General features: G+C 37.5%; 1 protein-coding gene across 2 annotated transcripts in view; it reads left to right on the forward strand.

The window, feature by feature from the left end:
• Positions 1-18,138, forward strand: part of COL15A1 (collagen type XV alpha 1 chain) — a 197,300-nt gene extending 179,162 nt beyond the window's left edge. For both annotated transcript variants that reach the window (XM_069105698.1, XM_069105700.1), the window contains 7 exons: positions 184-248; positions 7,818-7,946; positions 8,342-8,401; positions 11,326-11,385; positions 11,846-12,031; positions 15,948-16,063; positions 16,936-18,138. In XM_069105698.1, the coding sequence (XP_068961799.1) occupies positions 184-248; positions 7,818-7,946; positions 8,342-8,401; positions 11,326-11,385; positions 11,846-12,031; positions 15,948-16,063; positions 16,936-17,149 (830 nt within the window). In that variant the 3' untranslated portion in view covers positions 17,150-18,138. The remainder of the gene's footprint in view (positions 1-183; positions 249-7,817; positions 7,947-8,341; positions 8,402-11,325; positions 11,386-11,845; positions 12,032-15,947; positions 16,064-16,935) is intronic.
• The last annotated feature ends 9,157 nt before the right edge of the window (positions 18,139-27,295 follow it).

Consider the following 27,295-nt stretch of genomic DNA (forward strand, 5'->3'; position numbering starts at 1 on the left):
CAGAGAGAGAGAGACAGAGACAGAGACAGAGAGAGACAGAGACAGAGAGAGACAGAGACAGAGAGAGACAGAGACAGAGAGAGACAGAGAGACAGAGAGACAGAGAGAGACAGAGAGACAGAGAGAGAGACAGAGAGACAGAGACAGAGAGAAATGTAATATAAACTTTCTGTTTTATTTCAGCTGTGGCACTTCCAGGCCCACCTGGCCCTCCAGGCCAGCCAGGACTTCCAGGATCCAGAAACCTGGTCAGTTAACATTGATGCAATCAAAGAGAAAAACTGTTTTTTATTTCTTTTTATCAATGGATCTGTATTGAGAATGATTTCTGGTGAAGAATGTCAAGAATATGCCTCCACTTGATGAGAAAATGACCAGAAGTTTCCAGAGTTCTAAAGTTGTCTTCCCATGACCATGATTTATTTCCTGGCTATTTCATTGATTTCTAGAGATAATGGACTTCTTTTTTTAAGGACTCACCATATGCCTTTATTTGTTAAAAAAAATTGTAAATAATCATACCCTGCCTGAGAAAAAAAGGGTGGTTTAGGATTTAAACAAGTTGTTCTGTCCTGAAGCATCTATTTTGAAGACTTGAAACTAGAGCATCTTTGGGTTTTTACCCTTAAGGTTGGTGGACTCAGTAGGCTTGGGGTCAATAGGGTTAGTAATCTCTGGGCTCCATGACCTTAAGATCAGACTTGTGACCTTGGAATCAGACTTCATGACTTTGGAGCCAGTGGGCTTGGCAGCCTTGGGGTCAATGGTTCTTGTAACCTTAAATTTGGACTTCGTGATACTAGGGTGTTTGATGTCAATCCTAGAGCCTGGACACTTGGTGACCATCTTGTGGCTGGCATGCCAGACATTGGTCTTGGAGATCTTGGTCCTAAGGAATTGGGCCTTGGAGGCCTTGGTGCTCAGGGACTTTATGGCATCTGCTTGGACCTTGATGGCTTTGGCGTTGTTGGCCTGCATCTTCTTCAGCCCCTTCTTGTGTTTCTTGGCAATGGGCAAGTATCGCAGAAATCTGAGGTCAACCCTTTTCAGAGACTTGTACTCTGTGGTATAGGTTTCTTGCTGCCATTTCTATTTCATTTTTGTGATTAGTTATGGATGGTGTGATTCTTAAACTTAGCCATCTTTACATTGTGGACCAAAAGTGCCTGGGAGAGAGAGAAAGAAGAGAATGGACTTCTAAAACAAAGAGAGATTCACAGGATCCTGGTAGCAAAAAAGATCAAAGATTTAGAGCTTAAAGGTGGTCTGTCTAGTCCAGGGCTGGGGAACCTGTGGCCTCAAGGCCACATGTGGCCCTCTGGGTCCTCAAGTGTGGCCCTTTGACTGAATCCGAACTTCACAGAACAAATCCTTTTTATAAACCAACCCCCTCATTTTACAAATGAGAAACTAGGGTTCAAGAAGATCATAAGGTCATAGATTTAGAGTTGAAATGGATGTCAGAAGCCATTGAGTCCCCCCCCCATCTTAAAGATAAGAAAAGTGGGATGAATTGATTTGCCCAGGTTAACATAGGTAATGTGACAGAGACAGAATTTGAACCCAGGTCTTTTGACTCTAAAGCTAGTGTTCTTTGCCCTGCACCACGCACCATGGTATCACTCTGTTGCTATAAACCCATGAGGCTTATAAATTGTTGTGTTGTAGTAAAATATTATTTCAATTAATACATTGCTGGGATTTCCACTTAAGCACAGTATAAACAAAAAATTAAAACAGGCCTATACTGAAATAGCCTGTGGAAAGAATTACATTAAACTTAATAACAGAAAGAAGGTTTTGGCCTTGTATCCATAATGAATAATAATTTTAATAGATCTTAACAATTACCACACAATTTTGAGTAGAGTATTTCATTTGTTTCTATGAAGACAGGAATAGTAATATCATTTCCCTTTCTCAGATATTGAGAGTGAGGATCATTGTGGCTGAGTGACTTGTCCAAAGGTACAAAGCTAGTAAATGAGGCCACAAGGTGAATCTGGGTCTTCTGACTCTTAGTTTCTTGTTCTAAGTGCTACACTGCTTCTCAAGGCTCTTCTGCCTTTATGACAGGCTCACAGGCTGAAGCAGCCTTTCCCAAGCAATCTTTTCTCTCTCTGTAGAAAAGCTTCTCCTTTGATGTTGCTATCAATGTCCTTCAGCTTAGTGGCAACATACAAAACATTATGATTTCTGAATCACCAACATTGTTGACCATAGGCCTCTTTTTATCAGCTCACGTCCACCCTTAATATGCCCCTCGTGTTGACTTTGCTGATGGATTCTGAAGGAATATTTCAAGAATTTGTACTAAGATTCTTAAAGAGAGCATAGTTCCAAACCTATATATTATTTTTTTTGCAGGAGGGAATGCAGGGCAGTTGGGGTTAAGTGATTTGCCCAAGGTCACATGGCTAGTAAGTGTTAAGTGTCTGAGGCCGGATTGGAACTCAGGTCCTCTTGAATCCAGGGCCAGTGCTCTATTCATTGTGCCACCCAGCTGCCCCCAAACCTATTTATTCTTTATGGTACTTCTCTAGGCATGCCACCAGATCTCAATTTACATGAGCTCTCTTTAATGCTCTATTTTTAACATAACTCCAGGCACAAACATCAAAAATTATATCTTAAATGCTACAACGAGATTAAAATTTTAGAATAGTATCAGAGTAATAAATCAGTTTCCTAAAGAACTGGTTTCTGTAATGATGTTTCATATAACACTCTGGGTCACAAGTAGAAACACTCAGTTAGTCAGTCAGTCAACAAGCTTGCTGGTTAAGGGCTTGCTAGGTGCCAGGGAGACAAAGAAAGGCAAAATGATCCGTGCCCTCCGGGAGCTCAGTAACTCTGGGATATGGGAAGACAGCAAAAATACATCCATCACTCTAGAGCTTGGAAGACACTTCAGAGGTCATTGAGTCTAATGACTCATTGTTTCTGTGGTGCAACTGAGACAGGGAAATTCAGTTACTTGTCCAAAGTCACACAGGCCAAATCAGACGCAGGATTTGAACCCAGCTACTCCGAGAACAGAGCCAATCTTTCACTCTACCACACTGCCTCCTACTGTTCATTTGTTGTTGTTCAGTTGTGTTTGACTCTCCATGACCCTATTTGGGCTTTTCTAGGCAAAGATACTGGAGTGGTTTGCCATTTCCTTCTCCAGCTCATTTAACAGATGAGAAAACTGAGGCAAACAAGGTTGAGTGACTTGCCCAAGGACACTCAGCTAGTAAGTGTCTGAGGCCAGATTTGAACTCAAGAAGATGGGTATTTCTGACTCCAGGCCCTGCAGTCTATCCACTGCGCCCCCTAGCTTCCATGCTGTTAATTACCAACCACTAATCCAGCCTTCTACAGATGAGTTTAATGGAATGGCTTCCCAGTGTGTCTTCTGGCAAGCCCTTGGGGTCATATAAGCCTGAAATGATCATGAACTAGAGGCCTTCCAAAATGAAAAAACTCAGCAGGAGGAGGAGGAGGAGGAGGAGGAGGAGGAGGAAGAGGAGGAGGAGGAGGAGGAAGAGGAGGAGAAGAGGGAGGTAAGGTAGAGGGGAGGAGAGGGAGGAGGAGAGAAGTCTTAGTTCATCTATGCATTGGCTTGCATTGTAACAGCAAGAGTAAACATGTGCAACTTTAAAAGCTCTAGGACATTGAAACTTTCTAATCACTTTAGGAACATCTGTTGCATAGAGAACAGCTGATTTGTTCTCACTTGGTTTATTAAACTCAGGAGGAGCACTTCTAATGGGAGAAACATTACCAGATGAGACCAGTTTCAAGAGCGTTCAGAGACAAACTTTGTTCACAGATGAGTTCCCTTTAGAAGCCACAGCATTATCCTGAAGTTTGAGGACTGGTTGGTTGCTTTCCAGCACCATCTCACTTTGAAGTGGCAATCACCCTTCCAAAAATATATGTGGCTCAGTCCTGCATTTGTTTATTGCTGTCTTTTGCTTTCTTAATTTGGATGGGGCTGGCCATAGAGTTGCCCTTAGATCTTTTGGTAGAATAATGCAAATAAAATTTGGTCTAGATACTCTAATTTAAATCACTTCCCTGCCCAGCAGAATCAGTAGAGAATTTGTCCAAGAATTCTCATAAGAGTCAGTCAGATGGTTTAATGGAACACCAGAGTGATGGGCTTGCAGTCAGTAAGACCCAAATTCAAATTCTACCTTAGATACTATGTGACCCTGGGCAAGTCACTTAAATGGTCTCAGTCTCCTCAATTTCCTCATCCATAAAATGAGAAGGGTTGGACTCAATGTTCTCCAAGATTCCATTTTAGTTCTAAACCTACTATCCTATGATGCTATAGTATAAATGAAGCAATATTGTACTGATTCATTAACATTTTTATGCTTGTCCTTTTGAAGTCATGTATAGATCTCCATTTTCTCTTTTAAGTTAAAAAAAAAACTTTCTTAATCTGCCACCCTTTGCCTTTTACTAGATTAGAATTACATGACTTTCAGTAATTAACACATGAGTCAGATCTTCTGTTTGGAGATACATTATGTCATTTTTTTATATACATACATTTTGACAAGCTAGAGGAATATAATCTTTTTGGTCTAGTCTATTTCTGCATTTCAGTGAATGTCCTTGAACCCTTGAAAATCATTGTACTAGTCTGTTTGGCATGACTTCAACCAGGTACCACCAGAATGGAATGATGTTCTCTGAAACTATTGCACTGAATAAGATTTGAGAGCCCTTCACTAAAAGCCTCTACTGCCCAGATGCTACAGAGCTGTTCTTTAGTGTGACATAGTAATATCCTTAGAAATTTCTTAGGTGCATTCAGGTAGTTGCCCATACATATACACCGAGCTGTTCTAGCTTTTTATTTTTTCTTAAATTCTATCTCACAGCTTCCTCTCTCCTCTGCTGTCAGAATGCCTGCTGCCTCAATTCCCATTTCTAATCTTTGCCCAGGCTTCTGCTGTGTGGGGCTTCTGGTATTTGGCGCACAATTTCCTCTCTGATTTCCTATTTTTCTTCTTGCTTGACTTTTCTAGCTCCTTTTAAAGATTTCTTTGGTTCCTTCTCCTATATTTTCTGGGGGGGCAGTCAGTTTTCTCTTGATGTTTTGGTTTGGTTTGGGGGTTTAGGGAGTCGGAGGCTTGATTTCACAGTCATCACTGCAGTGATGCATCCTTCCTTGAGGTCAACAAACAAAGTGTCAGATGGATTCATCAGGTCTTTGGCTCTTCTTGGCTAGTTTCAAGTTGCCTTGCTGCTCAGGCATGCTTTCTTTGCTGCCAGAGATGATGGCTTTTTTAAAAAAAACTTTTGAATCACTGCTATTCTATGAGCTTAAGTTTTGGGAGACAGCATGGAAAAAAAAAACCCAGCATTTGGAATCAGAGACCTGGGATTTAAATGCCAGTTCTGCTAACTTGCTACCTGTGTTAACTGGAGCATAATCATTTCTCCTTTATAGGCCTCATTTTCCTCATCAATAAGATGAGAGCATTGGATAAAATGAATTCTGAGCTCCCTTTCAGCTCCAAAACTATGATTCTATAATCTGAAACCTGGTCTCTAAGTTAAATACATCTGTCCTATACTTTCTGTATAAATTAGGGGTAAACAAATTTTTTCAATGAAAAATCACTGTTCCCCAGTAAAAATTTGATAGGGACTTTACAGCTTAATTTGCTTACAGATATTTTGGAGGGAACAACAAATACATTTGGAGAAAAATTAAAAAGCTTCAATGTATGACTTTTCTAAATTTAGAATAGGAAACACAAAACTTCAGCCAATATGTAAAATAATGTGGAAAAGTATACTTGAATCTCATTGAAACGTCACAGCCTGAAGAAATAGAGGAAGAAAAAGGGCGTGGCAACCAAATCAACCAAGAGACAGGGAAGGAAAAACATTGACTGGAAAAATGGGAGCAGCATAAATTTTATGATTTTAGAATCATGAAATGGCAAAGTTGGAGATGTCCTTATCCATACAAGCTAACCTTGTACCAGATGCACAGCCCCGTTGATAACATCCCTCTGCTTAAACTCTTCCAATAACAGGTTTGTCACTAGTTTTGAAAGGCAAGTAGTGCCCTTGTTGGACACTTTGTAATTGTTGGAAATTTTTTCCTTATATTGAACTGAAATTTGTTTCAATGTAACTTCCACTTGTTGGTCCTAATTCTATTATTCTCTGTAGCAAAAAAGGATCAAGCTCCTGCCCATAAAAACAGCATTCATCATCCCCCTATATCTTTTCTTCTCCAGCCTGTCCTTACTTCCTTAAGCTATATCTTATATAGAATGCATTCTTTATATTTTACCACACTGATCCTCCTTCTCTGGATCTAGTCCAGCGTGTCAAAATCCTGCTTATAATTTAGTATCTTAGAGTGGAAACAGTAACCCAGAAGTAGTATCTGCCCAATACAAGGCCCAATGTGATGGAGACATTATATTTCTCTTAATTTAGCCAAAGATAGTGTTTGTCTTCTTTGTTTTTAGGACAGAAGGAGTAAGGGAGATCTATAGGTCAATATCTTCCAACTATCCACAATACTCTTCATGCCCCAGCCCCACCTTTCCAGGGTTTTCTTGTTGTCATCTTCCACTCAATCTGCCAAACTTGTTTGCTCTCCCACCCAAACCTGTTTCTATGAAACTTCCCCCTCATCATGATCATCATCATACCTTATATTTTTATAGTGCTATAATATCTCCTTTGATCCATATAATAAATAGCCTTATGAAGTAGGAAAAGTAGGCAATTCTGTCACCATTTGGCATATGAGTAAATAGAAAGGGAGGTTAAATCATTCACTTAAATAATTATCAGTAGAGATGAATTTAAAAACTTCAAGGTCATTTCCAAAAATTCACTTCAGCTCAGCATTTACTAATCACCTGCTATGCACAAAGTATTCTTCTGCTGCTAATCACATGAAGCTACCTCCTCACCCCACCCCACCCCCCAAAAAAACTAGTCCCTTCTCTCTAAGAACTTACAGAGTGGGGGCAATAGGGTGGTTAGTTAACATAAACACATGTAGAGATAAATTGATACAAATTATTTTAGGAGAGAGGGGTGACTCAGGAAAGAGATCCCATAATAGGTAACAGAATTCCCACTAAGGTCTTTTCTTATCTAAGGTTCTTTTATCCTTTACCTCCCATTGCAGGCCTTAGGCCAGAAAAATACTGAATGGCAGATAACTAGATAAGAGGCCTGGGAAGCCTAATAACTGACTTTAAACTGTTTCCTCCAGGACAGCAACAGTTTCTAGGACTTTGAGAATTAGTATTTAAATACCTCTGCTCTTTTCCCTATTATAAGCCTTTTTTAGGCTCATATCCCTAAATATATTTTCCTTTTCATATTTCTTTGTGTTTTTTCTTCTGTTGCATTCCCCTGATAATTCTACTATTCTCACTAATTTCAACTTTAATGTGTTTAAAAATGTTCAGTAGTAACACTGTTCATAGAGCTTAATAATTATATAGCACCTCAATATCACTGGAGTAGAAATAAAAACATACTACTGAAGTCCAATGCTTTTATATATAATATCAGAAATTGATGAGATTTTACCATTGGAAATGACATTAAGGAAAAGGCACTAACCCCTCCTTTGCTGCTTCACCCAAAGGACCATAGGAGCTTTGCAACTACCTTACAACTGAAACCTTCCACATTATAATATGAACTCCAACATAGCAATTGCTGAATAAATACTTGTTTCATTTATTCAATCATTCACATATAATCTCAAATTTTATAGAAGAATTTGGTTGTGACTGATTAACATGTTTTCTTTTAATGTCTTACAGGTAACAACATTTGGAAATATTGAAAGTATGATGCAAAATGCTCATTTGGTGATAGAAGGCACACTAATCTATTTAACTGAAAGTGCAGAATTTTTTATACGTGTAAGAAATGGATGGAAAAAATTGCAGGTAATTATTTTTACACTTTCCCTTTTCCTTTTCAATGAAACAGTTACATTACCTATCATCTAAAAGGAAAACATTGGTCCTATGAATTTTATTTATAACCTTTTTAATTGAAAGGTAGCATAGTCTTCTGCATAGAGTGCTAGCTGTGAAGTAAAGAGAATTTGAGTTCACATCCTGCCTCTGACACCTAATAGCTATGTGACACAAATGATTTAATATTTTAGTACCCTAGGCAATGCACCAAGGCTGTCCATTGAAGAGAAGGGGCCAATTTGACTTGTTAGAAAGATTTCCTCACCTGAAATCATAGTTCTCTATCCCTGTCATCTATGTGCATGCATATGTATAGTTTTCATTTTGTACTTAATTATTTTCTTCATCATTTTGTCTTTCAGCTTGGAGAGCTTATTCCCATTCCTGCTGATAGCCTACCACCTCCTGCATTTTCCAGCAATGTAAGTATAAATAATTAGTGATAATATAGGCATAATTGTAGATAAGGATATAGTCACCATATTGTAGTCTTTCCAGTTATGTGGCTTACTTTATGGCTTATTTGATTATGCAGAGTGTGGATGTGAATATAGCTGAAAATAATTGAATTAGATGTGCCATGAACAGTTGAATGTCTCTTAAATAACCTAGAACTAGAACTTTAAAGAAGAGATCATCCAATCCAATCCCTTCATTTTACAGATGAGGGAATTGATACTTAAAAAATAAAAATTACTTGCCCAAAGTCATAGAGAATATGGGATACAGCAATAGGGAACAGAGTCCAAGCTAGGTGGTGCAGTAGATAGAGAGCTGAGCTTGGAAGCAGGAAGACTCATCTTCTTGAGTTCCAATATGGCCTCAGACACTTACTGGATGTGTGATCCTGAGCAAGTCACCTAACCCTGTTTCTCAATTTCCTCATCTATAAGATGAGTTGGTGAAGGAAATGGCAAACTACTCTAGTATCTTTGCCAGGAAGACCCTAAATGGAGTCCAGAAGTGTCAGACATGACTGAAAAACAATTCCTGACTCCAAATTGAATGTTCTTTCCACTATAACTAGTTACTTGCTTATTTGTTTTGGGGAGGGGAAGTATCTGTATTTGTCATTTCATTGGTGTAGAGAGCTTCTGGCACAGAAACCTCACTGTACCAATGTAAAACAGCAACTTGTCTGTAACTTACAGTACTATTTGGAGCTCTGAAAAATGAAGTTACTTGCCATGGTTACACAGTAAATAAATATCAGAGTCAGGGCTTGAATCCAAGTCCTTTTGACGTTAGGACGGGCCCTTTAACCTCCACACCAATGCTGCTTCTCATAGCCTCATCAGAGTTCACTACACGCCCTCCAAACAGGGGGAGCTTTATATTCCTCTTCATTGCCATGATAACTCATACTTATGTAGTGCTTTGGTTTACTAAATGAGTTATATACATCATCTCTTCATTGATAGTCGGTAAAGAATTTACTAAGCACTTAATAAGTACCAGATATTATGTTAATAGTTAAGATACAAAAAAGGGGGAAAAGATATTTGTGCCCTCAAGGGGTTTATAATCTAATAAGGGAGACAATATTCAGATGACTACGTACATATAAGATATATAAAGTAAAACTAGAAGATAATCTCGGAGGGAAGAAGGTTGAGGGGAGGAAGAGGAGCAGGTACAGAAGGCACCAGGAAAAGCTTTCTTAAGAAGGTGCTATTTGAGCTAACTTGCAAGGGAAACCAGAGAAGTTAAGAGATGGGAAGTGAGAAGGGATAGCATTCCAGGCATGTAGAACAGCTAATACAAAGGAATGGAGTCAAGATATGCAATTGTGTGTGAGGAGCAGGGAGTAGCCAAAATAGCTGTATTGTAGACTATGTAGAAAGGTGTAAGATGAAAGAGAGGAAGGCACCAGCTTGTGCTGAACAACATTTTTTATTTGATCCTAGGAATAACAGGGAATCATTGGAGTTTACTGAGTAGGGAAAGATGTCCAACCTCTGTTTTAGAAAAAATCACTTTGGCAGCTGAGTAGAGGATAAGAATGGAAAGGGAAGAAACTTGAGGGAGTTTACCATTCAGAAGGCTGTTACAACAGTCCTTATGAGAGTTGGTGAAGACCTGTACCAGGGTGGTATTTGTAGGAGTAGAAGACCTACCTATGTGGGAGATGCTTTAAAGGTAGAAATGACAAGATTTCACAACGGATTGGATGTGTGGAGGGAGTGTGAGTCAGGGGTTGGAGATGGCACCAAGTTTTTGAGCCCGGTTGACTGGAAGGATGTTGGTACCTTCTTAGATTACAAGTTTCTCGAGGGTGTATGCCATGGTTTCTGCCTTTCTTTATATTTCCACAATAGTAATGAGGAAATTAAGAAGCAGAGAGAAGGTGTTTGAGGAAAAGCCAGTGAGTGAGTTCTGTTTGGACATGGGTTTGAGATGGTTATAAATCTGTTCATCCAGTGTTTATTGAGTACATACTAGGTATCCAACATTATATTATCTTAAATTTCTACAACCACCCCTGCCCTGTTATTATTGTTTAATATTAATTTCCAAGTCCCAGAGTAACATATACATTGTTTGGCCACTCATTCATTTACTTAAGTATTTATCAACTCAGGTCTGCTACGTGCGGTTCTGGATACTACATTTTAAAGGAGTCATTGACAAACCAGAGTAAATCTGGAGAAGACAAACTAGAATAGATGAAGCATTGTTTGATTTAGTTAAACACACATTTGTTATCTGCATACTTATTTGTTGCTGTTCATTCTTCATTCTCAAAGAGGGCCACTGATATCAGGAGGACTCAAAAATGAATTGGATTTAAGTGAAGCAGAGCTGTGCAAAGCCATCAGCTTCATTGTCTCCTCCAGAGTCATCAGAGTCCAACGGCAAGACTTTCCTCAATTCTTACCTGGCCTTAATCACTGAATGGGTATTGCCTCAGACAAACTGAGACCTGGGAAAGGCCTTAGCTTTAAAAGGTCAAGGTCTCCCACTGCATCCAGAACCATTACCAGCTATCCTGACCTATGTCTTGCCACTGGATTCCAATGCATACTATTTTTCAGCACTAGGAGTACAAAAATAAAGACAGTAGAGGCAGTGTGGCCATTACAGGAAACATATGAATTCTAGACTTCAAATATGGGTTCAAATCTCAACTCCCACCTGCAAATCATGTAACTATTCCTATTGATAATATGGAATGTGGAGTAACCTATCAAATGTAGTCAAGCATTCTCTGTTCACTTAATGAGAATGGGGAAGCAGAATAAAGGCGAAATAATTGGTATAAAATTGTTTTTAGAATCACTAAAATTTTAAAAAACATTGAAGACAAAATAATGATACAAAAGCATTTACTTCTTTTAAATGACAGGTTCACCAACCTCTACCTCTACCAATTCCAGCTTCAAATGCCAATTATGAGAAACCTGCAGTAAGTATGTGTGTTTAAAAACTATCAGCTTGGTATATTCATGACATAGCTTTTTTCCCCACTGCCATCTTGAAATAACTCCATTCCCTTTCCAACAATAGAACAAATGTAATGAGCAATTCAGCATGGCTCTCCTTTTATAACTCTGCTAAAACATAAATGAAATCAATTCAATAGCATCACCCCTGGCTGTATGCAAATGCCAGTCTTGGCCATGAAAAGCCTGGAATGAAATAATGACAATATTGTAAGTCAGAATTGAAATGCTGTGAAGAGGGAGGATTCGGAAAGGAAAGCTAGCTTTGATGTTTCCACAGCCCATACAGGCAGTTCCTGGTCTCACAAGAGCTCACAAGAGCAAAGAGTTGGCCTGCATTTTTAAAGGAATAAAAAACATGGCTGTCAGTACCAGAGCCCAGCTGTGGATATTCTAAGCTCAAATTTCTTTTTGGCTTTTCAGCTCCGCCTAGTTGCTTTGAACATACCATTTTCTGGGGACATTAGAGCCGATTTCCAGTGCTTCCAGCAGGCCCAGGCCGCCGGTTTATTGTCCACTTACAGAGCTTTCTTATCATCCCATTTACAAGATCTATCCACAATTGTGAGAAAAGCAGACAGCTACAGCCTGCCAATAGTTAACCTTAAGGTAAGAGTGAACTTTTTTTTTGCCTGTTGTTTCTATGAAATCTTTACCACTAAACCCTAAAGCTGCTCTCTTAGAGAGTTTCTTCTTTTTTCTCTCTTGTGCTACCCCCTCGCCACTCACCCTGTACCTAAAATTCCAAATTTAATTGGACAATTCAATTCAACATTTACCAAGCACCTTCTTTGTGCCAGGTGCTACAAATATGAAGATAGAAAAAAAAATTATAGTCCCTGTCCTCAAGGAGCTTAGAATCTATTAGAAGGTGGAGAGGGAAAGAATATGACACATACACAAGTATGGTATGAGGTAGAATGTGATATAAGTGCATAGCAATGCTATCTAGGCAGGGTGCTATAAGAAAATGCAAAAAGGGAGAAATCTTTTCTTCAAGGGAATCGGGAGAGATTTGGTAGAGGAGGTGGCACCTGAGTAAGCCTTTTAAAGAAGAAGGATTTGATACGAGACAGGATGTAATGTAGGCATGGAGTTTGGACAACATGTACAGACAGAGATGGAATGATGAAGGACACAGTCAGAGAATAGCTGAAAGTCCAGTTTGGCTGGTATTTCATCCAGTCCTCCTTCCTTTAATTCAACTCAGGACAAAGGAATAAATAGAAAGAGTAAAATGGGTCAAAGTAAGCTATAGTGTTTAAGATGATAGAATTTATATAAATTTAGAGATGGTCTTTGTCATTGTTCCTTTTGACCTCATCTGAAGAGACTGACCAGTCCTCTTTCTGGCCCCTTAAACCTCAGTAGGAGAGTGAGTGGAAATTCAGAACTCTTTGAGCAGTGCAAAGTAACTGTTAAAAAAATCGTTGAAGGGGTAAATTCACACCCCAGGCATGATCACAGACACTCTGACTCCCTTTGGGGATAACACACCAAAGTAAAAAAAGAAACAAATGCAACACCTCCATCCCCTTGAGTTTTTCTGAGGACTAGCCCTAGCCTTGTGACCTGGGTGCTACAGCCCAGGTGTGTGGAGATGTTTCACAAGAAAAATACCAGAGAAAAGGCATTTTTTTCAAGAGCCTCCCAAAGAAACCAAGAAACAGGCAGAGCCCTTGGCATGGAATCACAAAGCCTGAGTTCAAATCCTTCTCAAACTCATTAGCTACATGATATTGGACAAGTCATTTAACTTATTTCAGACTCAGTTTCCTCATCTGTTTATAATTCAGTCTTCAAGCCTGTTTGCCTAAGACTCTCCTCATTGGTAAAGAATGATGACTTCGATGCTGAGAGGGGCAGAGTTGGCAAGAGCTTGAGGAAGGAGAAATCATAAAGTTTCTGACTTTGAGAGAGGACACAAAAGATTCCAAATTCTCTAAAAGAAGAGAAAGAATCCTGAAGATGTCACCTTAGAGGCAACTTTCACACAGACCTGGAGAGTAGAGAATCCTCCATCAATTAAAAGAGTCTAATGCAAATGAAATTGAGCCCTGGGTTGTATTAAAAATAGAGGGTTTGGATTAAAAAATCTCTGAGGTCCCTTCTTGCTCTAAATCTGTGATCTTACCAACAGTAGTTCAAGGTTGTTGGGGTTTTTTTCCCAAGAAGTTCTTCCCATCCATTCTGTATTCCATTTTCTGGGTTCAATTAGTGTAGGGATAAAATTTTACTAAATTGGGTTACATAAAGGTAGAAGAAGTCATTCTCTCACCAAAAAGACATTCGTGGCCCCTCAGACAGTTTTGTTTTTAATTTCTAGTTTTATTTTTTCAGTCATTTAACCAGAACAATAATCAACTTTAAACTCAAATGAACAAAAAATATTTTTAAAAGGATTAATTTACAACAAAATCTTCTACTTAAACTATTAGTCCTTTTGTGTAGGACCAAGGAGGCCAATAAGTTCCAGTTTAAGCAGCAGATTTGCACAATTAATACATTTTTCTTGCATTTGGTAGCATAAAAACATATAGGTTATTTAACTCCTAATAAGACAACCCCCACCTAGGAGTTATGCAAAGAATAGTGACCTGAAATTCCCTTTCCAAGGTCACTCTTGAATTCTGTTCAAAGGGCCAGGCCCAAGAGGTATTTAGTTGATTCAGTGGCGCAATCTGGCCTCATAAACATACTAGCTGTATGACTCTGGACAAATCACTTAACCTCTGCCTATCTTAATTTCCTCAACTGTAAAATGGAGATAGTAATAGCATCACTCACAGGACTGTGAGGATCAAATGAGGTAGAAATTGTATTTTGCAGAGTGCCTAGCACATATCAAGTGCTTCAAAAATGTCTCCTTCCTTCCTCCCTCCTTTCCTTCTTTCCTTCCTTCCTATCCTAAGCAAAACAACAAAAAGGACAAAGTTTGACTTTAGCATTAATCATCTATTGCCTACAAGTCCATGCACCAAGTCCATACCTTTGGTTCATAAGTCCATGCCACTTATTGCAAAGTAATTGCTTTGGAAGGTTCTCCCATCCCATGTCATCTTTGTGCCTACCAAAATAATGCTAATGTGATAAAAAAAAATAACCCATACTAAAATGCATCCCATTAGTAGTTGGAAATCAGAGTTGATTCTCAGAGTCCTTCCCCCTCACTCTTATCTCTAGTAACCTAAGTTCATTTTAATAGTGAGCTTCAGAAGAAAACCAACCTAAAGGAATGATAGCAGTTTGGGGGATTTCAAGTAGAAATGAAAGAAAATTATCATAGCAGGTCCAGGGCAAGATGGGACAGGTTAAGAGAGTTTAGGACTGTGAGTACCATGGTATCATATTGATCTCAAGTATCTGAATAATCAGGAGTCCTGGATGGTGAGAGAATATGGAATAATGGGAAGAATAATAAACTTGGAATTGGGTGGCTCAAGTTCAAGCCTCAGCTATAATATTTATTAGTCATGTGACATTGGGCATGTCCTTCAACCTCTATGAGTCTTTAATTCTTTATCTATAAATTGAGGATAAGTACACAAGCTATTCACTTTGAGAAGCTGTTGTAAGGAAAATTCATTGTCAACTTTAAAAGTCTATATGTATCGAGGAAGCTAGGTGGCAAAGTGAATAAAGCACTGGAGTCAGGAGGACCTGAGTTCAAATTCAGACTCAAGACACTTGATTTTTACTAGGCTAGTCACTTAACCCCAATTGCCTTGCCTTCTCCCCTCAAAAAAAAGAATGTATGTGTGGGTTGTTATTATTAAGTACTATAGGAAAGGAGTTCAAAACCCATCATGTTCAGATGGAGAAGCAAAGTACAGGAAATTAGGACAAATAGGGAGGAAGTGGATGGGTAGAAGAATTCTTTATTCTCTTGCCTGAAAATATACTGTGTGTGAACAGTCAGTGACTCAGCAAGATGTGTATTTTTAGTCATTCAGCAAACATCTATTAAACACTTACTATGTGCCAATTAAGCAGTTGGAGATACTAGAAAAGGCAAATACCCAGCCCCTGCTCTCAAAGAGGCTACATTCTAATGAGGGTTACAGCATACAGTATACCTAGGAGAGCTATTCAGAGTAGACAAAGGTAATCTCAGAGGGAAAACAATGAGGATGGGAGAGGGGATGGGAAGACCCCTTGCAGAAGATAGAATTTGAGCTGAATCTTGAAGGAAGCCAGGAAAACCAGTAGGCAGAGCTGAGGGGGGAGAAGATTGCAGAATTACTCCAGACTATATCAGAGCAAGAGAGATAAGCCTTCCAGGGAGCACTAGAAGCCACATCAAGACAGGTTGGCGAAAGAAACAGCTTTAGACAAACAGGACCCTCTGGCATCCTTCAAATCTAAATAACTCAAAATCTTATTAGAAACAGATCATAGTTTACTTCTGCACTGTAATACTCAGAGTACCTTGAGAGCTTCTGAAAATTTATTCAATGCTTATACCATGCTATTACAACTCAAAGTTAAGCTCCAAATGTTAAAATATTGCTTTTGATTTCTGCAGGGAGAAGTACTTTTCAATAATTGGGAGTCTATTTTTTCTGGCCATGGAGGTCAATTCAATAACCACATTCCAATATATTCCTTTGATGGCCGGAATGTTATGACAGACCCATCATGGTAAGTGCTTTTTATACTGAGAAGCCCTAACAAATACCTTAAATCCTATTTTATCTGGCATTCAATCAATTGGACAGCTCCATCAGTTAGCACTTTGGAGTTTGTCTGATACAAGGACAAGTGATGCTGATAAAGACCATCATAGATTTTGAACCATTGGGTTGAAGGTCTTCCTCATTTTACAGATGAGGAAACTGAGTCCCAAAGAGATTCAATGGCTTACTTGGGATGGAGAATAGCAGAACCAGTATTTGAACACAAATCCTCAGCTACTAAATTAAATCTCCTTTCTCTACACTGCACTAAACACTACAAGATCTCAAAGTGACTTGATTAAAAGACAAAAAAATTGCCATGTTGGTCCTAATGTAGATTACATTTCATTCATAAATTTTACTCAAGTGGGTCTATAATCTTACTACCACAGGTGAAAATAACAATTACAGTGACAAAAACAGAGAGCACCGTGATGTTAAAAATGACTGAAACACCTAAAAATGAATTGATAAAAATGTTTTAAAATGTTTCACTTGAAATATTTTTACATAATGATTTTATTTTTTCATATAAAACTATTTTCCCTTCATTTAAGCGAGGAAGGACAGCCTTTCTTCTTGGGAAACCTATATTTGGATTAACAAAATGTAGTATATTCAACATGGTTTTAGTTCTGTGTATTTGATGAAATTCTAATCTTTTGGAAATTGCTAATCCTCATAGAAATCCATTATACATGTACATGTATGGAGTATACATATACATACATACATATGGATAGTAAGAATTTAATATAGCTTTGCCTTTGCCTTCAAGATGTCATTTCACTGATAAAGCACCATTTCTAGAAATAACTGTACAAAATTCTCCTGTAGGCCTCAGAAGGTAATATGGCATGGCTCCAACACAAATGGAATTCGACTGGTAAACAACTACTGTGAAGCATGGAGAACGGCAGATATAGCTGTAACAGGAAACGCATCACCACTCAGCACAGGAAAAATCTTGGATCAAAAAACCTATAGTTGTGCTAATAAGCTCATTGTTTTATGTATTGAAAACAGCTTTATGACTGATGTAAGAAAATGATGGCCATCTACCCTACTGAAGAAATCTACAATTTTATTACCTAAAAAGTGGACACTGAAATTTGATTCTTAATGTTGTATATATTGTGTTTTTAATTGCACATTTATAACTAAAGTAACCAAAGAAAACATACCTCAGTACACTCAGTACTAAAAACATAGAAAGAACTCAGATAAAAGACAAAATCTGATTTATACTTTGGTGCTAGAATCTGCAAGGATTCCCCAAGTGGTGTGACAAGAAAACATTCTTACACACATCAATAATAAGTGTGCAAATCAACGTAGGCACAGAAATATGCCCATGCAATATCACCGCTGCTTTCATGCCACTGTCTCCTCAAGAAAGTTGTTTTCTCGTTGTAACTGTCTCTGCTGAGTGTCAGATGCTTTTCATGTTTTCTTAACAAATTTTTAGCAACATTATCCCATTTTAAGTTATATGTGAACCAAATGTTTTATTCCTTATCGTGCATCCATCATTTATAACTGCTATTGTTCACAAAGAGGGGGGGAAAACCCTGAAAATCAACTAATTTTTATTCTTAAATGCTATCAGTAAGTGTTCATTTTCTTCAACAGAATTATCAATTTGCCATCATATTTTAGCAGGCTTACTTTTTAAAAATAATCATAGCTTAGTATGGCATTTGTTCATGTACCATAACCGAACTGACTTGCTGGAAAAGTTGAAATTCCAAAGCATCTTGAATGAGAAATGTGACTATAAATAGATGTTGCCTGCCTCCTTTTTAAAAATGATTTTGTGACTTGTATTTGACAACTCTTGAATTGTAATACTTTTGAATTTCCATGCAAATTATTTTGCTTGTAAACATACATACACATATAGATATATAAAATATTGTTTTATTTTTCCATCTGAATTAACATAAAAACATTTTCCCAAGATTATCCTATGCTCTCTCCAAATATCATATTTTCTTGTTATGATATGGAAATAAACTTTTGAGGGATTTTTGAACCACATGGAACTGTGTACTTGGAGAGCTCAAGAATCCCAGAGAGTAAAAACTCAAGTAGATCTGTTATCTTCTCAAGGTATGTGCTCCTTCCATCTATGCAATTCACCACCAATTCATGCCCACCTATTCTATGTGACTCCTCTCTATGTTGTCCCATAAGTTCTGCCTCTGAGGACTACCCAACATCCTGGGAGCATTTTTCCCAATATTACAATTGGACCAAAGCAACACATGGGTTACCTATCACTTATTCCCTGTTTTCACTATATAACTAGCCCATCATCTTTTTTGATCATACATTTATTCTAATTCTTACTGATACTTCCAATTTTTGTCATGTTCTGTACCCAAAATACACTGGTAAGCATTACAATTTTTTGGATTATTTAGCGTCTTATGACTTTAAACTATACTGCATTTCTCCATATCTCTTGGGATTTCCCCTGCTTAGGATTCAATGAAAAAGATATGAAAAAAAGATGAAAAATATCTCCAAATCTGATGGTTTCTACTGAGCAAAGGTCAGTGGGTAAAGAAATAGAGAACAAGATGAAGGAGGGAGCAAAACTCCTGAAAATTCTATTCTTACTTTTCTTAGAAAATGTCTCTGCAACTACCCACATATTCGAAGGCCTCTTGATTCTAGCTTCCTTCACAAGCATTGTGTAGAAAGGTGAAATTATGAAGAACATTGCCTAAGGCACCCCACATTTCCTCTTTCTACTTCCTTTTCTTCACTTCAGTACTCCCTTCCCCCATCCAAACAATCAGTCAACCAACACAGTATCCATTTCACTCAGGCTTCCCAGAATAACGCATCTGATAGACATTCACAAAGGGGTTAGTGAGTGATCATAGTATCCTTCCTGGTAACATTTTGAACAAGAAGTCCTTATTTTTATTAAGCCTTATATCCTCATCTAACATTGCATTTTTAAAAAATATTTTTGTAGCACTTTAAAGTTTGCAAAATGCTGTATGTAAATTATATTATTTAAACCTCACAATAATGAGTAGTTTCTACAGCTATTATTATTATCATGCCCATTTTACAGATTAAAAAAAAACCTGAAGTTCAGTGATTGTCCATGAACACATGGCTAAAAAGTGTGAGAGACAGGATTTAAACCCACATGTTTCTGACTCCAAGTTCAAAACCCTAACCATTATATTGTAATATCTAATCCTTTTCTTAGTAAACCTCTTAAAATTGTTCCTCTTTGCCTTGTTTTCCTATCATTCATATCATACACTCTTACTTTCTGCTGAGCTTCAGCCATATTTGAGAGAATTGAATTAGTTTTTCAAAGACTCCTTCAAAATCCATCCTTTCCATTACCATTTTACTCCTTGTATTCTTTCTAGCTCACATCCTGTTGACTGATTCCTGTATTTCCACTTCTCCTAGGAGGTGGATTCTACCTATAATGTGCCTCTTGTCCCTTTCTTCATGCCTTTCTCCAATAATTTCTCTTCATGTTCTCTTTCATTCAATTCTCTACCTAAAATCAATGAGCAAATAGTAATTAGTTCCAACTATATGCCTAGTACTGTGGTAGGTGTTACAAGTGACAAAGGGAGAGGTGTGTTAGGTATTTCATAGATCTGGTCAGTGATTGGTCATGGATGGCAAGAGAAAAAGGACTCAGAATGGAACTATAGTGAAGCTGATTGTGGGAGTATGTGAGCATGTGTCTGGTTCTCTTTTAAAGACAAGTTGCGTATGTTGAGCATCAGTCAAATACTTGCACCACTTTCTACATTTCATCTTCTGGACTCATTGTAGATACTTGAAGTAAGTATGTCAATCTCCTACCTCTCCTATATTAGATTGGTGGGTTTTACTTGCTAGTACATTGCAACCTTCTTGTTTCATGGGCTAGTTCATCTCATTCATATTTATTTCTATTGTTATGTTTGCTTTTCCTTCAATCAAATCCTTTTATATTTCTTCTGAAACAAAACAAAGCAAAACCCAGTCAAGCAAACAGCACTAGATATCTGTAGTTTTTATTACATGGAACCATCTGATCCCAATCTTTATTCTTCCAATTCCCCTTCACTTTCCAACACAAAGTCAAATCACCCAGTCTTGCTTCATCCACACCTATTTTCACCTTCTAATCAGCTCTGTAATCAGTTTTATTTTTTTTAGCTGAAGTCCCCTCTCCACTTTTACCTTCTATCTCTTTTATCTCTCCTTTTCTATCACATCCCCAGTCCTCTGCTTACTTTATTGTATTTCTGTTGCTATTTTTTTCCCTTTTTAACCATCCCTTTTTTGGCCCAGGAAAAGATGAGGTTCCCTCTCCTTTCCATCCCTCACTTCTGTGATTGAATAACTTTAACTTATGGTGTCCAAATTACAAGAAGTAATAGTTTTACTTTTGAAAAACTAGGCCAGATAGTCTTTTTTTTTTTTTTAACTTTGTTGACTCTTAAGTAGGAGTAAAAGGGAACTATGACTTTTTCTCCTTTCATTATCTGAACACTGGTAATTACCTAGAACTTTTGAATTATTTAAAATTATTTCCCTCAAACTTCTGTGTTTGAATTTCAGAGATTCTGGACAATTTTGGTTTTCTCAAAAGGAATTACATCTATTTTGTTTTAACTCATGGTTTGTGTTCCCCTCTGTGAGACTATGCTCAACTTTGTAAGGCAATGTGTTATTGGGAATTTGCCTTCTGTTTTTTAGTATATTCCAATAGAATTATTCCAATAATTCATTTTTCTCATTATTGTGGCATAGTCTTATGTGATTTTGACTAGATTTCCTTGGCAAACTATCTGTCCCTTCCCGGTCACTTTCAGTATCTTTTTCTTAACTCTGAGTTTGAGCTTGACAATAAAATTTGTGGGTAACTTAAATTTGGAATTCCTCCCTAGTGGTAACCTTTGAATTCTATCTATTTGTATTTTGTCCATCTGGTCCTGAGAATTCCTGTTAATTTTATTTAACATTTGATATCATTGATCTCATTGCTAATATTTTTCTAACTTACTATTAAGAGTTTTATATTCTCACCATATCCATTTGGTTTTGATCAGTAGAAATTACTCTTTTGTCTCTTTTCAAATTTTCAGATGCACTCTAACATTCTCTCCCTTTCCCACTCTGTTCTCTTCTCCTCAACATTTTCTCTTGAATCCAATTTTTTTTCACTAAAACTGCTACTCTTGGTGTATTTTAAGAAGATAAAAGTTATTTATGAAGTATTTCCTATGCTCTCTTTAACAAGTTTTTTATACCTCATGAGGAGTACATATACCCCAGTTTGGGAACCTCTGATCAATGTACAGCACTAACTGAAATGTAAGAAGACCTAGAAAGTAAGGTAAGAGTTTTTGGTGACTTCAATATAGGTTTTTTGGCCTTATAATCTAACAGAAACATAAATAATGCATTAGGGTTCTGAATAGAACTTTATAATTTTATGCTAGATCTTTTAAAATTATTAAGTGGGACTTTGGAGGATTACAATTATTTTTTAGCATGATATGCTAGTGCATAAAAAATTTAAAAATATACTAAAGAAGGAAATAATATGAAATGCATCCTTTAGAGACCTTAATACAAAAATAGCATAACCAAAAGACAAATAAGAACAAGGGACATAAAGCTCAATGGAGAATAAATTATACTGTCCTGAAAGAATGAGTCAAAGAAAAATCATTGAAATCATAATTTTATTAAAGAAATTGTGACAATGAAATAGCATACCAAAACATAAGGTATGCTAAAGCTAAAGGACAGCTAATGCAATTTTTAGAGGAAAATTTCTGACTCTGAAATTCATATTCATTAAATTGAATGTACAACTATAGAACCTTTGAAAATCAATGAATCCCCAAACTAGTCAAAAAAGTTGACTTTTTTAATTAAAGAAGAGATCATATTTAAAACAAAAAGACTACTGAGCTTAAAAAATAAAACTAACTACAGTTTTACAAAAGTCCAATAAAACTGAACAACCATCAATTAATATAAGTTTTGTTTAAAGGGAAAGAAAAATAAAAATTATCAAAAGAAAAAGGATTCACAACAAATGGAGATGAAAAATGAAAATAACCAGAAATTTCTGTATCCAATTATATGTCAATAAAATTGAAAATTTAATGAAATGGATGACTATTTACAAAAGAATATAAAATACCCATATTAACAAAACAGAAACAATCTCAGTGTGATGTCAGAAAATGGAATTGATCGAACCAAAATTGAAAGTTCAAAGAATCAAGGATCTACTCTCAGTTTATTATGTTAATAACTAAAGAGTAGTTGAATAAAGTTATATTTATTGTTGCATCTATGAAGATTTTTTTGCACGTACTTAATATTCCTGGTAAATACTTTGTTTTAGGAGAATCCTTAAAGTAGAGTTATATGCTATCAAACCAAATCCTTTCTACAAGCAACAAACAATAAATATACTGTTCTGTACCTTTTGGAAAATTATATATAGCTTAACATGTGGTCTACTATATAATATCATTTGTTAAAGACTCCCTAGAGCCAGCTAGTGACACAGCATGGTGATCCAATGCTAGACCTATAGTCAGGAAGGCATAAGTTCAAATTCAGCCTCAGACACTTACTAGCTTTGTGACCTGGAACAAATCATTTAACCCTGATTGTCTCAACAACAACAACAAAAGTATGCCTTGATGGGGCTTAAGACATTATTTGCTAAAGAACTAGTCAAATTCTACATGGTGGAAATAATAAAAACAATATTAAAAATAATGTCAATAGTATGACAACATATCAAAATGTATGGGTTGCAGAAAAGTTCTTAGAGGGAAATTTATTTGCTTAACTGCTTATAATAGGGGAAGGGATAGTAATGAGCATTTATAAAGTGCTTACTATGTGCCAAGTATTGTGCTAAATGTTTTTTATAAATATCTCGTTTGATTTCACAACTTACAAGATAGGTGCTAATATCATCCCCATTTTAAAGTTGAAGAAACAGAGGCAAAAAGAGGTAAAGTGATTTGCCCGGAGTCACCCAGCTGGTAAGATTCTATGGACATATTTAAATGTCCATAAGCTCAGGACTTTCTGACTCCAGGCCCAGAGCTCTATCCATTGTGCCACCAACTGCCTAACAACAATGACGACGACTACAATAATAAAGAAAAAAGAGGAATAATTTGGGTTTACCATTGAAATATAGAAAATCGAATTAAATAAGATCAAAAGAAGAAATTGATAAAATCAAAGGAGAAATGAGCAGAACTAACAGCAAAAGGGAAATTGATTAAGAGGTGTTTTTTTTAAAGACCAATGAAAGCAATAAAACATTAGTTTATTTAGAGTCAGAGACAGTGAGAGATAGAAATGAATGATAATAATAACAGTAATAATAATAATAACTAACTTTTACAAAGTACCCACTATGTGCTAGGCATTATACAAAGCACTGCACAAATATTATCTTAACTAAGAGAGGTGAATAGAGAAAAAGACAGAGAGAGAGAGTAACATAAAAAAACAAAAACAGAGGGAAAGAAGGAGGAATATTGAATTGATATTAAATAAATATAGCATTTGTCAAGTGCTTACTTTATATGTATAAAAAGAAAAGCTCTGCTAAGTGCTGGGGATAGAAAGAGAAAAAAAGCCGCTGCTTTCAAGGAGTTCACATTCTAATGGAGTGAGATAACAACATGCGGAAGTTTTCAGCTTCAGTTCAGATGGAGAATTTTCCTGGTTCTTGGGGTTCAGCAGAAAAGCAAATGTTGATGCTTCTTCTTTAAAGAGAAAGAAAGGAATTTCATACTGGTCATTTACCTTAAACTAGAGAACATGCCCCTGTTTCAGAAGGAAGCTCTAGTCTTTGCAAGGCTGTTCCTTGGTTCTTGCATGACAAGATAGTTGTTTACCATTTATCTTTGATCAATGGTTACTCAGTCCTTCTTAGAGGCAAGAACCATTTCAAATTTTTCCATGAAAGATCCTGTCACACTCTAAAGTCATTTATCTTACGCTCTCCAATTTCTTCTTTCAACAACAGACACAGTTTTACATAACAGGCAGATAGGTTTAGAGTCTTTATTTTATACATACATATATATTTTTTCCAGTTAAAGCTATTTGTGTTTTAAGTTATACAGATGGCACTTACAAAAAAAATGTATAGTATTGCCAATGTGTTTGCAAGTATGGAGTTGGTGCTGCTATAACTAGGTCATCCAATTAAAGGTTTGTGATGTTTTCTTCCCCCAGGTTTCTCATTGGAAGCTCAAACTAAAGAAATGTGACACTCTCTTTCTCTCTTCACTTTCCCCTCCATCAAAGAAAAAAAAGTAACCTTAGGGGCAGCTATGTAACACAGTGGATAGAGCACCAGCCCTGGCATCAGGAGGACCTGAGTTCAAAGCTAGCCTCAGACAATTGACAGGTACCAGCTGTGTGACCTTGGGCAAGTCACTTAAGCCCAATTGCCTCATCCAAAAAAAAAAAAACAAATTAACCTAGACCTTTTGTGTCTTGAAGCACAAGGGATTTTGTTCATACTTTTATAAAAAAGAAATGTTTCTATTTTTAAAAAAATTACTTTTGTGTAACAGAATCAGTTACAAGAAACTAATCTAAATTTCTTCCTCCTATTATGTACAAAAAAAAGCTCTAATTTCTTTCTAATACCAGTATATTCCATAGTAAGTAGTACTTACAAAGTGTTCATGAAGGAGGAAGTCAGTGTCAGATAATAATTTTTTTTTCTTTTTTGGAGGTCAATTGGGGTTGTGACTTGCCCAAAGTCACACAGCAAGTATTTGTGTTAAGTGTCTGAGGCTGGATTTGAACTCAGGTCCTCCTGACTCCAGAGCTGGTGCTCTATTCACTGTGCCACCTAGCTGCCCCTAGATAATAATTCTTTATGGTATTTACTTCATTACTGAAGTTTTGGCTGACTTTTAAATTCTCCAGGGAGAGCTGGCCTTGGAGTCAGGAAGACCTGAGTTCAAACTGGCACACACTAACTATGTGACCACAGGGAGTCACTTAAACTCTCCCAGTCCTTGGCAACTCTCTAATACTGTTAAGTTTCAGATGAGTAGACCAATCTGCATGGAGTCCCTGCCCCAGGAGTTCCACAGACTCATTATATATTACAGATCCTAACCAAAACCAAATTACTGCCATCAACAGCAAAAAGACAAAGATCTAAGCATGTCATCCCCTTGCTCAAAAATCCTCAGTGTGGAAGGTATCCCATCAGTGGCTTCAGCGTTGGTTGATGACAGTCTGTTGAGTGCACTATGGAAGTGTTCAGCCCATCTCTCCAGGATCATCTCCATATCTCTGATCAGTATGGTTCCAACAGCCCTAAGTAGTTGAGATGAACCTTAAGCCTTAGACCCATAAATAGTCTTTAATACAAACTCTGCACTCTAACATTCAAGGCTCTGTTCAACCTTTCTATATTTTTCATGCTAAGTCCTTTTACCAACTTGACTACTTGACATCCCCTAATCCCATTTTGACCTTTCCCACTTTGGGGCATGTGTACATGTTTTACCCCACAGTTTTTGTTTGTTTATTTGTTTGTTTTTTGTTTTTGCTTTTTGGAGGGGGGAAGGTAGGGCAGTTGGGATTAAGTGACTTGCCCAAGGTCACACAGCTAGTTTTGTGTTGTGTCTGAGGCTGAATTTGAACTCAGGTCCTCCTGACTCCAGGGCCAGTGCTCTATTCACTGTGCTACCTAGCCGACCCTTACCCCACAGTTTTAATGGATATTCGTCCTCCTTCTCCAAACTCCCTACTGCAATATGCTAACCATATCTGTTATATCTGTTTCCTTCAAGGGTCAATTTTGGTACTATCTCTTCCATGAAAATTCCCTGATTCTCTCCATCTTCAAAGGATTAGTTATTCTGATTTAACAATCTTACATACTTAAACTTATAGTTGCTTGTGTACATGCCTTAGTCCAGGGGTGGGGAACCTGTGACTTTCTAGGTCCAAGTTTTACAGAACAAATCTTTTTATTAAGGGGATTTGTCCTGTGAAGTTTGGATTCAGTCAATGGGCTACACTTGAGGACCTAGAAGGTCCATCCTTGAAGCCACAGGTTCCCCACCCCTGCCTTAGTCCTTCTATTGGGACAAGAAAGAAGTAGCTGTCCTTAATACCCCAAATAGAACTAAATTCTCCCAGCTTTTATGCTGATTACTGGTAGCCTCAGGGTAGGAGAGAGGCCTCTAGGATGGTATAAAGTCTAACCTATTTTATTGTAGGAGGAAAACAGCTGGTAAGTGAAGGGGCAAGGACAGTTGTAGAGTTTGATGTCGCCCAGTAGAATAGCTCAGGGTAGAGGTCTGAGTAAAGAAGACTGTGATTCAGGTACTGAACTTGTTGAGGTAAAAGGAGAATCTGGCAGTTCACAGATGGTAACAACAAGGATTTGTGCAGGATGGAGCGAAGTTTAGAGGACAGGTGACTTTTAGATAATGGTGGCAGAAAGGAAGTCTGAAAGTGGCACTGCAGAGTAAGGAGTATATATGCCAAGTCCTCTTCCTGGGTGTATAAGGGAGTGTGAAACAGGGGGAAGCCAGCCTTGGAGAAGGTATAAAGGGCTGTGTTGTCTTAAGGAAAAAAACTAGGTTTCAGTAAACACCAGGAGAGGGAAGGAATTAGAGAGGAAAAAAATCTGGTATCACAAGATCATAGACTGAGCTAGACAGAATCTTATAGGTCATGTGGTCTCAACTCTTTGGAGGAAACTGAGTCCAGAGAGATTAAATAACTTGGACAAGGTCTCAAGTGAAAGAGTAATGATTGGGACTCATCTGACTCAAAATATAGAGATTTTTTTTTCCCATTACACAATAGATATCCAAAGGGCACAGAGAAAATGGAGACCAGAGGACTGAGGACAGTTAGTTCAAGGTTTACTGAGGTATTTAGGGAGTACTAGCACCTCTGGTGTGAGGGTTTGCCAAGCCCTTTACAGGGCTACTCATCTACCTTTGGTGCGCACCTTCACCTAACTCTCACCTGTGGCTACAAGAAGCTGTAGCCCGCACAGTGACCACACCCCAATAAAACTGCCTCAACAGATGGGCTAACCCAGGTTGAGGCTAACTGACAGACCTCAGACCTGTCGGTGAGTTAGGAGGATGTCTGCCTCAAGCATGTGAGGACTTTCCTG

Source organism: Petaurus breviceps, unplaced genomic scaffold (genome assembly GCF_028583685.1).
Source record: "Petaurus breviceps papuanus isolate PSGF00001 unplaced genomic scaffold, PetGlider_PUasm1.0 138, whole genome shotgun sequence".
In the NCBI taxonomy this organism is placed as follows: domain Eukaryota; kingdom Metazoa; phylum Chordata; class Mammalia; order Diprotodontia; family Petauridae; genus Petaurus; species Petaurus breviceps.